The sequence below is a fragment of the Macrotis lagotis genome, chromosome 1, assembly GCF_037893015.1.
Source record: "Macrotis lagotis isolate mMagLag1 chromosome 1, bilby.v1.9.chrom.fasta, whole genome shotgun sequence".
NCBI lineage: Eukaryota > Metazoa > Chordata > Mammalia > Peramelemorphia > Peramelidae > Macrotis > Macrotis lagotis.
Window position 1 is genome coordinate 562,685,795 of NC_133658.1, and position 16,276 is coordinate 562,702,070.

Consider the following 16,276-nt stretch of genomic DNA (forward strand, 5'->3'; position numbering starts at 1 on the left):
GTTATTAGAATTTAGCTAAGAATCTAGTAAAAATTCACATTTATACATTACTTTAAAGGTTTTAAATCAATTTCCTCATTAACAGTTCTTTAAAATAGATTGTATAAATTATAATTGTCTCCATTTTACAGACAAGGAAACAGGTTCACAATGGTAGAATTGTTGAATTCTGCCCATTGTTTAATAGCTGACAGCTAGTAAGTCATAGATCTAAGTGCTTAGATTTGCTTGAAACTAAGTCTTTTCATTTTTAACCAAGTTCAGTGTTCTTTCTTCTACACATCATGTGTGTTATTAATATGAGGAAGAAGCAGTCATAGAGCTAAGAATCTTGAACAACAGAACACAAAGAAGTTTGGCAAGGAAGACAGACAGAAGCCTACAAGTTGTGTCTCCCTAGTGTAAACTGCTTTTCTGACTGCCAAGAAATTAAATGCTCTCAGAGGCGAATTTAAGTTATAAAAGAAGTATGAGAGGATATGATTATATTAAAAGATTTGTTATTTCTATTAGATTGCTTTCTGGCAGGGAAGAAAAGGAGGGAGGGAGAAAAATGTGAAACTCAAACCTTGCAAAGAAATGATTGTTGAAAACTATCATTGCATGTGGTTGGAAAAATAAATACAATTTTTCAGAAAAAGATTTATTAATCCTCTTCCTTTATCTCCTCTTCTTTCTCACAATACTGGATTAATCTTGTCTAATTTCTTTCACTTCATTCAATCTATGATAATTGTTCTCATCTTTTCATCATCACTTCTATTTTATTTCTATCTTTTCAACTTGAATCTTAAATGTTGGCTTTTATTGTCCTCTTGAATCTGGTAGCCTCTGTAAAATGTAATAAAAGTCAAATAATTATTTTTTAGTTTATGGATTAAGTGCTTAAAATCATTGCCTTTTATTGGGGTGAGAATCCCATCCTTTCATCCACCACAACAGATTTATTAATCAAATCATATAACAAACATTTATCATCTGCATACTATAATATTAATATTTGTCCTTCATTTTCAAAGAAAGACCATGAAATCAGGGAAGTGATAACATGACAAGGACATGAATTGGCTTTGAGTGAGGGGGATGGTGTGTCACTTTCTTCTACAGAGTCATCTGGGTCCAGTGACCAGATATGAAACAAGACAACTGGAGTCAGCCCTGGATGGCAGTGCCTTGTCCAAGGTCACACAGATAGTAAGGGGCAAGCATATGAGGCCAGATTCAAATTCCAGTCCTCCTGAATCCAAGGCCAGTGTTCTATCCATTGCACCACCTAGTTGCTCATTGCGCATGCTATATACATAGTAAGAAGTACAATATTAAGTCAATGTGCTTGTAATAGAGAGAGAGAGAGAGAGAGAATATGGGAATCTTTATCTGAATGAAAGATTGGAGGTGGATTGTGGATGGTTCTTGTATTGGATCATAGAAGCAAGTCCCTGGCTCAGTCTGTCATCAAAAGAAGAAAGGATTGGATCTATGGTGTTCATTAAACTCCTTCCTGAGGGGTTAAATTAACTTGGTCCAGTCATATAATCATTACTGTCAGAGGAGGAATTTGAACCCAGAACTTCTTAGCTACAAGGCCAGCTTTCTAGCTACTACCCCATGTTGCCTCTCATTCTTACAAAGAGGGCTCTTATTACAAAGCGTTCTGTGTGGATGAGAGAATAGGAAAAAGTTGTTCCTTTTTTATATTTTCTAACTCTAATTTTAAAGTCTGAAGCAATGTTGGGAATCTCATTAAATTTACTGTGCCATACCTTAACTCAGAAAATATTCTTTTAAAAAACAGCATAATTGGTTGATGCAGCAGTTAGATTTCAAGTAAATTAAAATGCAAAGAGTTCAGAGACTCGATTTGTCAATTTTCTGCTTGTTTTCTCATATACAGGCCCAATTATGTTATGCTCTCCTCACCCACCCACCTACCCACCCACCCAGATTGACAGCACCATGCATGCCTCAGCTGCCAAAAGGAAGTCCTCAAGATAAACCCCAGATCATATATGGAAACTTGCCTGTCCAACTTCAGTTTGGGACACAATTTGCCAGGTCCCTTTAACACCCCCATGAAGTGGCGAGACAGATGCAATTACAGAACTGGAAACTACTGGATGTAAATTGATGCCTTGCTCTAAGTGATCTCTTGAATGCTGTTGCTGATTCTCCCCCAGGACAGGAACCTGGGGACATTGTACAAGACTTGGGGGCAAATTTGGCTTTGGAGCAACTTTACCTGCAAACTGGAGAAGAGTTCCCCTAAAATGGAGAAGCCCAACAGTGATGATTCAGGCAAACCTGCTGACTTGAATGTAAGTAGTATTTGAGAACCTTGCTCTCTTAGTCCTTAGGGTCTGTTTGTCATTGCTCTCTGCTCATCAGTGAGGGCTGCACCCACCCTTCTGAATTGCTGTTCACTTGTGTCAGAGCTTGGTGAGTGGCAATTTGTTCACAGCTGTGCATTGAAAATGTCACTGAATGTGTACTGATCTTTAAGCAAACCATGTTTGATAAAGACCAGGGTAAATTGATGGGGTCAAAGCCTATCTTGGATGTAATTCCATTGCAAATCAACATTGAAACTAAGCCTACATGTTGATGACATCACAAGTATATGTTTGGGGAGTATTTCTACTTTGGATCATTAAAAATATATTTAAAAGGAAATTTTATTTTAATGAGTCCACTCCATTCTACAATGGCTATTTTTCTCTTTAGAAACAGTATCTTCACCTCCTCCGAGGGACAGCATTAGATTAGGTCTACTCTCGTTAAATTTCAGCTGCATGACTATAGTCCACATTCCACTGGACAAGGTTGTTTGGCAGGAAGAATGAGACACCGGTGAATAATTTAGAGCATACTGAGCTGCAAATTAGCCCATTAATTGGTATGAATATATATATATATATATATATGTTTTAAGAATTGGGTTTATTAGTAGGATAAAAATGCCTTATTTCTTTTGAATTCTTACTCTCATTTGGTTTAGCTTTTGTTCTAGGCTGTTTCATTGCACTCATTTATCAATAAAAAGTGTTATGGTTAGAAATCGTCTGTCACTGGACTTTGTTTACATTGACATGTATAAATGGCTTTGGCCAAGGAGTTCAAAGTTCCATCAGTATATTATTTTATAATTCTTATATTCTCAAGTAGGGAAAGCTGGGGGGAGAAAGCTGAGATGAAGGGCATTACTAAGTGATAAATAACAATTTTTTTTGGTTTGTAAATAGAATATTTTCATCTTGCCTAGTGGCTTTTTTCAAAGTAATCTCTGCCAGTTCCTTTGTCAGTCCCATTTTATTGATTGGGAAATCAAGGAAGTACACTCAAAAGTACATAGTCAGTAATAGAATTATGTTCAGGTAGAATATGTATTCTCTCCCAAAAAAAAACACTGATAAATTATTTTTTTTCCTAGTGGCAAAGAATCCTGCCATAACTAAGGTTAAACCTTGCTCATTCCACTGGAAATATGAACTTTTTTTATTGCTGTTAATTTTCTTGACAGAGACACAGTTATACATAGATCAATAGACTAAATATCACCTGTACTATGTAAAGAGCCCTAGAACAGGAGTTAGAGAACTAGGTTCCATATATCAGCTCTTTAATTACTATAAAGGTGATATTGAGCAAAAGACTTTACTCCTTTGGACCTTAATTTCCTCACCTATAAAAATGATCAAGTTGGACTAAATTGCCTTTGAATAGTCTTTCCAGCTCTATATATGATCTTAGAATTATTTAACTAAAGAAAATAAATGAATTTTTACCTTTTGTCCCTTAGGGAAGTTTTGTGCCAAATTTTCTTGCATAGATATTTCCTTTTATTATTCTAGCTGTCACTGGTACATAATATGTGCGCTTATATATGTGCATATATGTATATATGTATATGTACATATATATATATATATTTTTTTTTTCTTTAAGGTATCTAATATCTCTGTCCAAATGGTAACCCGACCAGAGAAACTACCAGTCAGGAAACCACCCAGAAAGCCACACAGAAAACCTATGGGCAAAGTCAAATCCAAGAAGAAAGTCAAGAAAGCTCCCTTTTGGAACATCCAGAATAAAATCATTCTTTTCACGGCATTTTTAGTCATACTAGCAGTAATCACCTGGACATTACTATGGCTCCATATCAGTGAGTTAAAATGTGTGTTCATGGAAGTTGAATGCTTTGGGATTGATGATACATAGTCTAGACCCTACTCCCTTCTTTAAAGGGAGAGAGGAAAGAAGGGGAAATGTGGGAATGGGAGTAGGAGGAAAAAGTTATAGAGTGCTTTACCTGCTCAGATAAGTTGGATAAATTTGAAATCCTTCAGAAAAAAAGCTTTTTTCCACCTCACTTGTGATTTTATCTTTCCATTTCTCTAAATGCCATTATAAATGGAGATCTCAACAGTTGCTTTCTAGATATTAGGTGAAGTACCAACAATTGTATTTCCCCTTGGTTGATTCTTGAAATGTTACTTAGTACATCATCCCTTGAGTTTCAGGCCTTGTTACTGTTAAAGTGTTCAAATAAAATGAATATCAGTTATTTCTACCTCATTGTAATAGTTTTAAGAGTTTGTTTGTTTTCTGGGAAAGAAAGGAGAGTCGGAAGGAAGGAGGAGGAAAATTCAAGAATGCTGGGGATTTTGGAGGGACAGAAAATAACAAGTTGTTGAAGAATCATTAGTAAGGAGGGGCAAGGATTCAGGTTTCAAGATAATTTTACAGTTATTGCCAGAGAAAGACCTAAGATATTGAGAGAAGTTTTCCAAGACACAAATGGAGCTGCTGGACCATCCTAGCTTGAATTAAGTAAGATGAAAAGAATTTCTAATACTTTTCATTATTAACAATCTCAAAACAAGTAGAATTGATAGAAGATATTAGGTTTACTTACCTTTGAGATGTTTTGGGATTTTGGTTAGTAACTGAAATTGGATCACCTTGGTAAAGGGGAAGGTTAAAGTTGGTTGAAAGGGGACAGAATGTGGGACTGGTTGGTATCCAGTGAAAATGATTGCCGTTCCAGTAGACAGATGTTTTCGTGGCAGGAAGTCATCTAGCAGAACAGGAGGTAGCCTTGAGATTGTTGGATTTAAAGATAAACTTAATTCTAAGTTTAAGAACACAGAGACCTTTACATCTGTTCCATTCCCAGGATTCCCATGCTTTGTTCTGTAGATACCTTTCTGACTAGATGTTGACTACTGGGGCCCTGTTTTGTAAAATTACACCAGAGTGAAAAGAGATGGACAGAAAAAGATCCTAAACCTCTATCTCTTCTTTCCACATGTCTACTTAGACATTACTCACCTTATATAGGATTCCTAAGAACTGGAAAATGTCTTTTTAATTCCTTCCCCAAAGATAGGATTAACTCACCAAGCAGTATAGATGTTTATTTGGAGTAGGGTTTTTAAAATGGCATCATTAGACTTCTTTGGAGTTTCAATGGATACTCAGGATTTGGGATAGAAGGAACAGTTTTACAAATGGAGGTGGACTTTTGTTTCAATGTATATTTTGAAAAATATTTTGTTTTGTGAGGATATTACTTTTGAATCTGTTTCTGCTCATCATAATTCATTTCTTTCTATTTATGTTAAGATGTCAGACTATGAAACAAAATAGAATGACAAATATAGTTCTTCAAGGCTTGCAAATCATTTTATATACGATATCTTATTTGAAACTCATAAGAATACTGTAAGGTAGGCATCTTCATTTTACAGATAAAAAATACCTATGACTCAGAATAGTTCCCTGACATGCTCTGGATCATGGGAACCCACTTTTAGTTAAGTGTGGCATTGATTCCAAGTTCAGAACTCCATTTACTAACTAATAAATACATAGCCTCAAAAAAAAAAGCAACAAAGACAAATTATGTTACCCATAAGAAGAATGTTCCCAGTTAGTTGGCAATATTTTATTTTGTTTTTAAACTAAGAGAGCAAAGGACAGTATTTCACACGTTTTCAGTCAGTCATTTTTTTATATCATGTCCAACTTTTCATGACCCCATTTGGGATTTTCTTGCCAAAAGTTAATGGTTTGCTATTTCTTTCTCCAGCTCATTTTACAGACAGTGAAACTGAGGCAAGTTAAATGACTTTCCAGGAGTTACATAGCTAGTAAGTGCCTAAGGCCAGATTTGAACTCAGATCTTCCTGACTCCAGACCTAGCATTCTATCCACTCCATCACCTCACTGTCCATAGCATTGTCTAAACAATGCTTATTCTTCAACCATTTTATTTTTCCAATGTGGTTAGTAAGGCCAAATTCTTTTAAATGGGTATGCATCTCATTTGGGAGGTTCTGCAATGTTATTACGGTTCGTATAATTTGGAGAATGCTACCATAACAGGGAATTCATCTTCTATTGGGCCTCTGTGTTGGATATTTTACAAGACTGTGGCAAATATCTTTGATTAACATATATCTCTGATAATTCACTTGATTTCTTATCAGAGAATCATTGAACAAGGTAATTTGTGTTGCATCTTTCAAGGAACCTTGTTCATCCTTCATTTTTGAAGAAAGGACCAATGACATCACAGGGTGGTGGCTTGTGCATAAATTGCATTTAAATGAGGCAGTGTAGCATAGATAGTCAGCCTCACTATTTCTTCCAAGTCATTAAAGTCCAGTGGCAGGAAAAAAATCAGAACAACTGACAATGGTTTGGGATTCAGTGGATAACCTATAATTTCTTTTAATAAAAAAGACCCATTCTGCAATTTAGGTGTTTTACTATTCCACACAGCTATGCCTCTGGACTAAGAATTAAAAAAAATTATTGCCATAACAATAGGAAACCATATCAAATCAAGTCAACAAGAATTTATTAAATACTTACTGGATTTCAGGCACTATGCCTAGTGCTGCCCTACATCATCCTCTAATGAAGAATTTGAAATCTCTGAAAATAATACTGTAACTCATAGAAATAACCATGAATATAAAATAATTAGAGCATATAAAATAATTAAAGAATTAATAGAAAACACATTCAGAATAATTAACATAGCTAGTATTCTTAAAACAATGCAGTCGCATGTATGCATTAATCTTCATCTTTCACATTAGAATTTCATGAAGCTAACCATAGTACAAAAAAGAGCTATAGTTCATTGCACACAATCATAGCATATTGTTGTACATATAAAACCCCAAATACAAACCTCTTATAATTAGTAACACATAGAACATATAAAAGAGTTGTGTGCCATAATCAAATATATAGGTCATCTGCAGAAACATAATAGAGTTGTGTGCAGTAATCATATATATAGGTCAACTACAGAAACATGCCTATGTAATACCAGTCAATCAATAAAGATTTTATTGAATTGTCTACTATGTACTAGGTATAAGGTGCCAGACACACACACACACACACACACACACAAACACACAAATACACACACACAAACAAATTAAATAAATCCTATCTTCAAAGAGCTTACTACACTCTTTAAAGAGAAACAACATGCACACAAATGTCTTTTAAAGTCATTCACAACTTGTCCTCCAGCACTCTTTGCTGCCTTGTTGTACATTTCTTCCCATCCTTCATTCTCAGATCCTGCCAAACTTGCCTGCTCTCTATTCTTCACATCCTGTACTCCCATCTACTACTGACTCTATGTCTTTGCATTGGTTATTTCTCTAATCTGTATTACACTCCTTCCTCACATAAATTTTAGAAAATTTTATTCTATTCTATCATGAAACTTTTCCTGATCCTTTTTACCTCTATCTCCCAATTCTGTCCTTCCTGAACCATCTTGTATTTATTTTCTTTATTCTCCTGGACCCATAACCAGGAAGTTCTGAGTTCAGATCTAGTCTTCAACACTTACTAGCTGTTATGAAATTGAAAATTGATTTTTTAATCGTTTTGTTAAGAATTAATCAAGCTAGATTTAATATTTCCCTTCACTGTGTTACTCAGATAACCTCGGGTTACTTGTCTCACAATTCTTATCTTGTAACTAATACCTCCAATATTATGATTCAGTTTTATGCTTGGGGGATGCTTAGTTGAAGAAAGTCTTTAGGATGAAATTTTGCCCTGCTGAATCACAAGGGTTTTTTTTTGTTTGTTTGTTTTTTGCAAGACAAATGGGGTTAAGTGGCTTGCCCATGGCCACACAGCTAGGTAATTATTAAATGTCTGAGGTCAGATTTGAACTCAGGTACTCCTGACTCCAGGGTCGGTGCTCTATCCACTGCACCACCTAGCCGCCCCAAGGTTTCTTTTTTTTAAATAGTTAAAAGAGAGATGTTCAATGGAAGCTCATATTCTCTGTGCTTTTTCAAAAATTGTCAGTTAACAAGCATTTATAAGAACTTACTTTATGATGTGACCAACAAAGTAGAGGACTAGATGCCTTTTCCAATTTTCATAATTTCTCAAACTTCTCCAAAATAGGAATTATGCATAAGGGATAAATAAATTTCATCTATGTCCACAATATAAGACACTAGGAACTTTAAAATAACTATCAGTCAAATGAACCAACAGCTGGGAAAGCTAATCCCTAACCTTTAATGTGTTCCTCTTTCACCACCAGACACCATGCTCCTGCAGGGTTGCATAAGTCATGGGCTTGCAATAGGACTCAACTCTTTCCCAATAACACCTTTGTTCTTCTGTGTGGAGGAAAACCAAAAGGAAGAAGCTTATTTTGGCTAGGACTACAATGTGTCAGAGCTCTGTGCTATGACAGTACTCAGCTTGAGAACAGAGGAAGATAAGGAACTGAGGCAAGTTGCTCACATGTGTATATAGCCATCAAACCTGAGGGGAAGATGGTTGGCACTGAGCTGGGCCAGTTCTGTAGCCACAAAATTCATTTAGGCAACAATGTGATTTCTCCAGTGTTGGAGGAAAGTGAAGCAGTTTCAAGGTCCTTTCCCTGGAATAATTACTGACAAAGAAGAAAGAGTCCAAAATTGCACACAGGTGAATAAAAAAGAAAAAGATTTAAGGTGGGAAAAATTCACTTAACAGTCTTGAGCACAAGCAGGTATAGGAAAGATCAAATTAAAAGAATGGAATTTGTTTTCAGATCTGCTAATGAGTTCAGTCATTATGAATAAATATTACTTGATGAAACAGAGGGCCTTGTGGGTTCCCAAGAGATCATGGAACTGTAGAAGAATATTCCCGAATGTTCTGAAAGAGAAAGAAGAATTTTAAAAGAATTTATAATCTATGTAGCAAAAAAAAAGATAGAATAAAAAACTTTAAATCACAGTGGTAGACCTCATCAAGGAAAAAAAAGAGAGATTAATGGATTGGGAATGCAAGGTTACAGAAGTGAAGGAACACATGGAAGAAAGAAGACAAAGGCAATAATGTTAAAATGTGATCTCTATATAAACAAATCACAAAGATCTTAAAGACAAGATTCATAGAGATGATTTAAAGTCTATGTCTCCCAGAATATGACAATGAAAAAAATAAATACAAGAAAATTGTCCAGAACTTCTAAACATAGAAAACAAAGTTGTTCAAAAGAATACACAGATAACCTTCAGAAGGAAAAATGATACAAAATAAAATAAAACCCTTGCCACAAATCTCAAAATATATTGTGATTAAATTTAACAATTCCAATGATAATCAACAAATTCTGCAACCCACCAGGAAAAATACATTAAAATATAAATGAAATGAAATTAAAGTAATGCAAGACTATTCTGTATCCATATGAAACTGCGTATGTGAGTGGATTGATATGTTCCTTAAATGCAAAGCAACTCAAGATGCAACCCAAGATGATATACTCTGCAAACCCAAGCCTATCAATTAAAATTAAATGTTCAATAAAATAATGGTATATGAAAAATTCCTACTACGGAAGCCAGAATTAAACTAATTTTTTCTCTTACTGACAATAGAAATACATGAAAATGAAACAAGTACAGCAACTAAAGAAGGTACAATGAAATAAATTAGCCTCCCCCCAAAAAACAAGTTAAAAATAAAGATGAAATGAGAAAGTCATCTATTGGGTGAATAAGAACAAGAACACACAAAAAATTAACAACAGAGAGATCATTAAGAGATTTCTTTCTAAACGTACACACGTTAATTAACCCAGTAGCTAGAGTGGAAGTTAGGAAGACTTACCTTCCTGAGTTTAGTTCTGGCCTCAAACACTTACTAGCTATGTGACCCTGGGCAAGACACTTAGCCCTGTTTCCCTCAGTTTCTTCATCTATAAGATGAGCTGGAGAAGGAAATGTCAAATCACTAAAGTATCTCTGCCAAGAAAACTCCAAATGGGATCATGAATAGTCAACCAGGACTAATTTGCAATTTTTTGACTTGTACCCCAAATCTGCTTATATGCCTCGCTCTCCTCAGTCCAATGAGGCATATAAGGAGACTTATAAGCAATGAATGACCTGGAGAATAAGCCCATTGGCTGAATTTCTGGGTAAAATAGTATGAATATTTTAATAATTTTATTTGAATGATTCTAAATTGCTTTCTAAAATGCTTGTACTGATTCACATTACTATCAACAATATACAAGTATGGATTTAATTGAGTCTGGATGGTTCTACCACAGGTCAGGCACAAATAGTCCATATAACCATTTAGAAGGGAGATATCTCTAAATTTGTTCATCTCACGTTTCTTTTGAACTATCAAAATTCTGCTTTGCTCACAGAGCACTTTTTTGATGTGGGCATGCCATACTGAATCATCTTATGCCAGAGTCTCCCACAATCAAGACCAAAGTTCTTCAAAGAGACCTTGAAAGTATCCTTGTATTGCTTCTTCTAACCACCATGTCAGTGCCTTCTTTGTGTGTCATCTTTAAAATAAGTCTTTTAGGCAAACATGTATTAAAAATTAAAACAACATATTCAGTCTATGCAGTACTACTACTCTGCAGTAGAATTTGAATGCTTGGCAGGTCAGTCTGAATAAGTACCTTAATGTCTGGTACTTTATCTTGCCAAATGATCTTCAGAATCTTTCTAAGACAATTCAAATGAAAGCAGTTCAATTTTCTCCCATGGTGCTGGAAAACTGTCAAGGTTTCACAAGCATACAAAAATGAGGTCAGCACAATGGCTCTATAAATCTTTAGTTTGATATACAGCCTAAAAACTTTTCCATCCCAGGTACTGAACTAGCTTTAGCAATGTCTGCATCAGCCTCATCATCTATGCGTCCATCCCTGGAATACATGATACCAAGGCAAGTGATCTTATCTATAGCATTCATAATTTCTACATTTTCTGTCATCAATGGTTCTATGTATGGATGTATGGTGCTTTCTGGTGGAGAACCTCTGTGTTCTTGGTGTTAATTATTAGGCCAAAATTAGCCCAGGTAGCAGAGAATCTATCCATACTGTGTGCCTCAGAGGCTACATTGAGTGCACAATCATTTAAAAGTCATGCACCAACTAGTTCTCTCTCCACTTTGGTCTTGACTTGTCTTTTCAAGTTAAATAATTTACTCTCTGTGTGGTGTTTGACCTTAACGCTAGTTTCATTGTTGTTGAAGGCATCTAACAACACTACTGAAAACTCCTGCTAAAAAAATGGAAGTAAGTTTCTCTTTATGGGTGACAGAAAAAATTGAGAGCAATATCAATTATACAGAACCCATGCAGGCATTCCATCATGGAGCTGACATAACAATACTGATGAACTTTTCCAGTTAACCAAATTTCACCATGATTTTATAGCAGATCCCCATGACTGATAATACTGAAGACATTGATTCAATTGACAAATGTTGTAGACCTGTGTCTTGCTCCTGTCATTCCCTATGGAGTTGTTGGGCAACAAATACCATGTCATCTGTTCCTTGGTACTTTCTGGAGTCACACTGGATCTTGGGTTGATGACCATCTTCCAGATGAAGGATCAGCCTAATAAGGAGGATTCTGGCAAGAATCTAGTCAGCAATGACTAAGAGAGAGACCCTCCTCCCCCCTCCCCTGTGCATCTGTGATTGTCATAGGATAACTTATTTCCTTTATTGAAATGGATAATGAAGGCATCCTTGAACACCTGCAGGGGGATAATCTCCTTTTGCTAAATAATTCAGAAGATTTCCCATCATCTTTAGTATATACAGAGGACCCTTGTCTTATAACTCTCTTCTGGAATGGAATCATGCCTAGGAAATTATCGGCATTCAAGACCACTTCTTCAACTGGAAGTTCCGCTAGGGAGGTTTTACCTTCAACCTGAGGTAAACTGTTCATGTCTTCAGCACTGATTGATGATGGTATGAGAATACTATGGAAGTATCCAGTCCATTGCTCAGGATCATGTCCTTATCACTGATCAGTGTAACTATACCAGCACTGCACAGAGATGTACTAAAGGTCTTTGATTCCCCCAAATAGTCTTTGGGGCATTATAAAAATGTTTTGGATTATTACTATCAGTATAAAACAATTTTGTCTGCCTTCTTACTGAGCCAAGAATCCGGCATCTCTCTAAGCTTTGCTTGAACTTTACTTTTGATGGATTTAAACACTGCCTTTTAGAGAGAATTGAACTATTCTCTTGGTAGACCCTATAGAGCTCTCATTTTTTCATTTAGAAGTTTCTGAATTTCCCATTCATTTTCATCAAACCAGTTATGAGGTTTGCAACTGTTCTGACACAGATGAGTAAATGGAATACTCTACAATAAATTTCTGAAAGCTACTTATTCCTTTTCTGCTCCACTGTTATCCACAGTGTATTATCTCAGCTTTCCCTCAATGTCAGTTTTAAATTGTTTACACACAGAGGAAAGCTTTAATCTGTTGACAGTGAGTCTTAATTTGAATATTTAGCTTGAAGAGGATGTCTATGATCAGTCCAGAGCTCTGCTTGGACCTCACATAACCTTCATTACTCTCATATACTGTCCATCTCTTTTCCTTACAGGAAAATAGTCTATCATATACCAAAGTTCGCTGCAAGGGTGTCCATTAATTGAGGAATGACTAAACAAATTGTGGTACAGGGATATAATGCAAGATTACAATCCTATATGACATGAAAAATATTATGAACACAGAGAAGTATGGAATGATACAGAATGAAGTAAATATACAAAAAATAAGATACACAATGAGTACAATAATGTAAACAGAATGATCACAAAAAATAAATCAAAAGTAAATGCTACAAAATTACACAGCTCAAGCCTTGTTTAAGAAAAGAGGCATGAGAAAATATTCCCATCTCGCCCTTTTACAGAAGTTGGAAGTCCATGACTATTATAATATTTCAAATATGTTCAGATTTTTTTTGCTGTATTAATCAGGTAGACTGATTATTTTTCTTTTCTTCTTTTTGTTCTCTTTAAAATATTATTTGCTCTATGGAATGGCTCTTTAGGAGAGATGAAAAAAGTGATATCAGGGGAAATTATGCTGAAGTTAAAAACAACAAAGGTTATCAATAATTTTTTAAAGAAAAAATTTTGTGCCAAATACTTTTCTAAGCAATAGAGTACAAAGAAAAATTAGAGAAAGTTAAATTGGGAAAGAAATCTGTTCTGAGTCACTTAAAGTTTTCAATTTAATTTAAACTAGCATTTATTAAACTCCTAGTATGCAGTTCATCTGTGATAGCAGGTGCCAAGCATTACACTAAACCCTAGTACAATAAGCACAAAACTAAACAGTCCCTGCTTTAAATTGTATCAAGGTGGAAGCAGGGAAATAACATAGAAGCAGAAAAGTAAATAAAAAAATCTGAGTGGTTGAAAAATATTAGTAGTAGTAGTAGTATTAAGCTTTTATACCATAAAACTTCACTAAGACATTTGGAATAGCTTAAAACTACATTGGCTTTTGAGGCACTGTATATAAATTAAATGCAAAATGGTTTGTATTGGGATTCTATTGTTGGTTCACAAGGGTGGAAGGCAGGAAAGAGAATCAAGTTCTCCTGTCTTTTTTTTTTTCACCAGATGTGACAGGCTTTTCTTTTCTTTTGCAGTAAACGGGTGTCTACTGTGTCTAAAGAGTTAGAAGACCTCCCACACCACACTTGTCTTATAGAACCATTTGTTGAAGTGTATTTGGAGTAATTAAAGACAGAATCATCAAAAGTGAAATTAGAAACAGCTGTTAGTTCTTTCAAATGTTTCCCTGAACAAAAAAAGTGTCCTAATTTAGCTTTTAAATTTCTTAAATGATATGCCAATTGGTGACCCTGTGAAGCAAAGTGTATAAACCCAGTTTATAGAATGCATGAAGCAAAAGGAATTGCCAGCTTTTAAAATATGAAAATGAAGTCTTATTTTTGATGAAAGGTTCTGTATCTTTTTTTTTTTTTTTGCTTGCAGTATTATGGGGCTCAGGGATTAGAGGTCAAATTATGAGTTAGGAGTGCAAAGTCAGTGAAAACAAAAGGATTATTAGAACATTTAGTAGAAAGAAGGTATTAAAGTGTTAGAGAACTATTGTAGGATATGATGATACAGTACTTGGAAAAAACTCATGGGAGAGATAAAAGTTAGTAATATAGATCTGTGATTTACATAGAGATGATAATGATAACCATAGTCACTGATAAGATCATGAAGAGAAAATTTAGAGAGAAATATAAATAAAGAAGCAGGAATGAAACCCTAATATACTCATACATAGAAAATAAGATAAAGAAAATAATTTAGTAAAGAAGAATCAGGAGTGGTCAGTTAGGTAGGAAAACCAAGAAAGGGCAAGTTTATAAAAATTTAGGGAGGAGAAAGTGTCCAGAAAAAAGGGGTTGTCACCTATGTTAAAAGCTGTAGAGAGGTCAATAATTATGAAGACTAAGAAAAGGCAAAAATAATAATAGTAATAATATTTTTATAGTGTTGTAACATAACTTTTTTCAGGATGACTCTGTTCCTAAGCATTTGAATCAGGATTTACACTCAAGTTTCGTAACTCTAAGTCTAGTGCCTTTTAATACCTGGCTGCCTACTGGATAATTAGATTTAGTGATTAAGAGAATATTGTTAATTTTGGAAAGAACAATTTCTGTTGAGTGGTGGGGACAGAGATCACATTTTAATGGGTTGATGTGAGGTAGAGGTGAGAAAATGGAGGTGGTACGATTTGACAATGTACCCTTTCCTAAAGGGTGATGGGGGAGGAAAGGGCTGTGCCTTAGATGCTAGGTGGAGTTTTGATTTGATTTGTCCTCTTGTCAGAATGACAAGGTGGACAGGACTAGTTTGGATAACCGGGTGGTCTGAGCTGGTATGGGTGGCCAGTATATAAGACAATTGGCCTTTGGTTTAAGGATAGTTAAGAATGAGGCAGTTGATTGATTTGCAGTTTCTTTTTAGCAGACTGCTTTTCTCCAGGTGCCAGTTCAGATCCCACTTTAATTATCAATCTCTGAATAAGAGATGGGAGTGGCATAAATTTCTGGTCCCAGGATGATCTTGAAAGACAAATGACTTGAAGATAAGGGGCTAGTCCAGGAAACTCTCTGGGCCCTTGCTTCTTTTCCCTCTATGACACCTACATCAAAGCTCTCTTGATTCCACTGCAAGATATCTAACACTATAAATCTCACTCTCTACTCACTTGGTGCTCCTTCTGATGTATCACATATGTTGTTTACTCCCCCATAGCCTCAACTTCAGAGGGTCCATAAAAATGCAAGTTTATATTTTTGCCTTATTCTAAATAGCTTTGTCAGAAGAAAAACAGGATATTCCCAAGGGTGTCATCATTTATTACTCATGAAAGAGATGCTATTAATTACAGGATACAACACAGTTCATGAGCCACTAAAATTTTTATATGTCATTAAAAATAATGAATTCATAAGCACAATTTTAACATAAATCAAATACTACTTTAGTGTGATGCAGCTACCTAATCGTCTTCTTTTTGTTTCATAGGCCAGGCTGAAAGCAAGGATGCTTTTTACTTTGTTGGGCTGTTCCGTATCGCCAACATTGAATTTCTCCCAGAATATCGGCAGAAAGAATCAAGGGAATTCCTTTCAGTAGCACAAAATGTGCAGGAAGTGGTAAGAAATACAGCAGGAATTTAAAAAATCTCCATAGTTGAGGAAATAAAGAAGATTTTGCAAATTTAAAGCATCTATAAAAAGTTGGATTTATATAGCTCTCTACTAGCTAGAATTGAATGTTTCTTTTTCTATCAGAAGTGAATTAGAATATACACTTTTTTATTCTTGCTTCTTGTATTGGCAATTTAATATGCAGGCATTCTATACTGAATCATAGGTATATGATTGAGGTG

The 16,276-nt window shown here is 35.2% G+C and overlaps 1 protein-coding gene across 1 annotated transcript in view; it reads left to right on the forward strand.

The window, feature by feature from the left end:
- Window positions 1–2,267: 2,267 nt before the first annotated feature.
- The window catches only part of TMPRSS7 (transmembrane serine protease 7), a 90,619-nt gene continuing 76,610 nt past the window's right edge, over window positions 2,268–16,276 (forward strand). Inside the window, exons 1-3 of the mRNA XM_074233967.1 lie at window positions 2,268–2,315; window positions 3,943–4,159; window positions 15,910–16,040. Of these exons, the coding sequence (XP_074090068.1) occupies window positions 2,268–2,315; window positions 3,943–4,159; window positions 15,910–16,040 (396 nt within the window). The remainder of the gene's footprint in view (window positions 2,316–3,942; window positions 4,160–15,909; window positions 16,041–16,276) is intronic.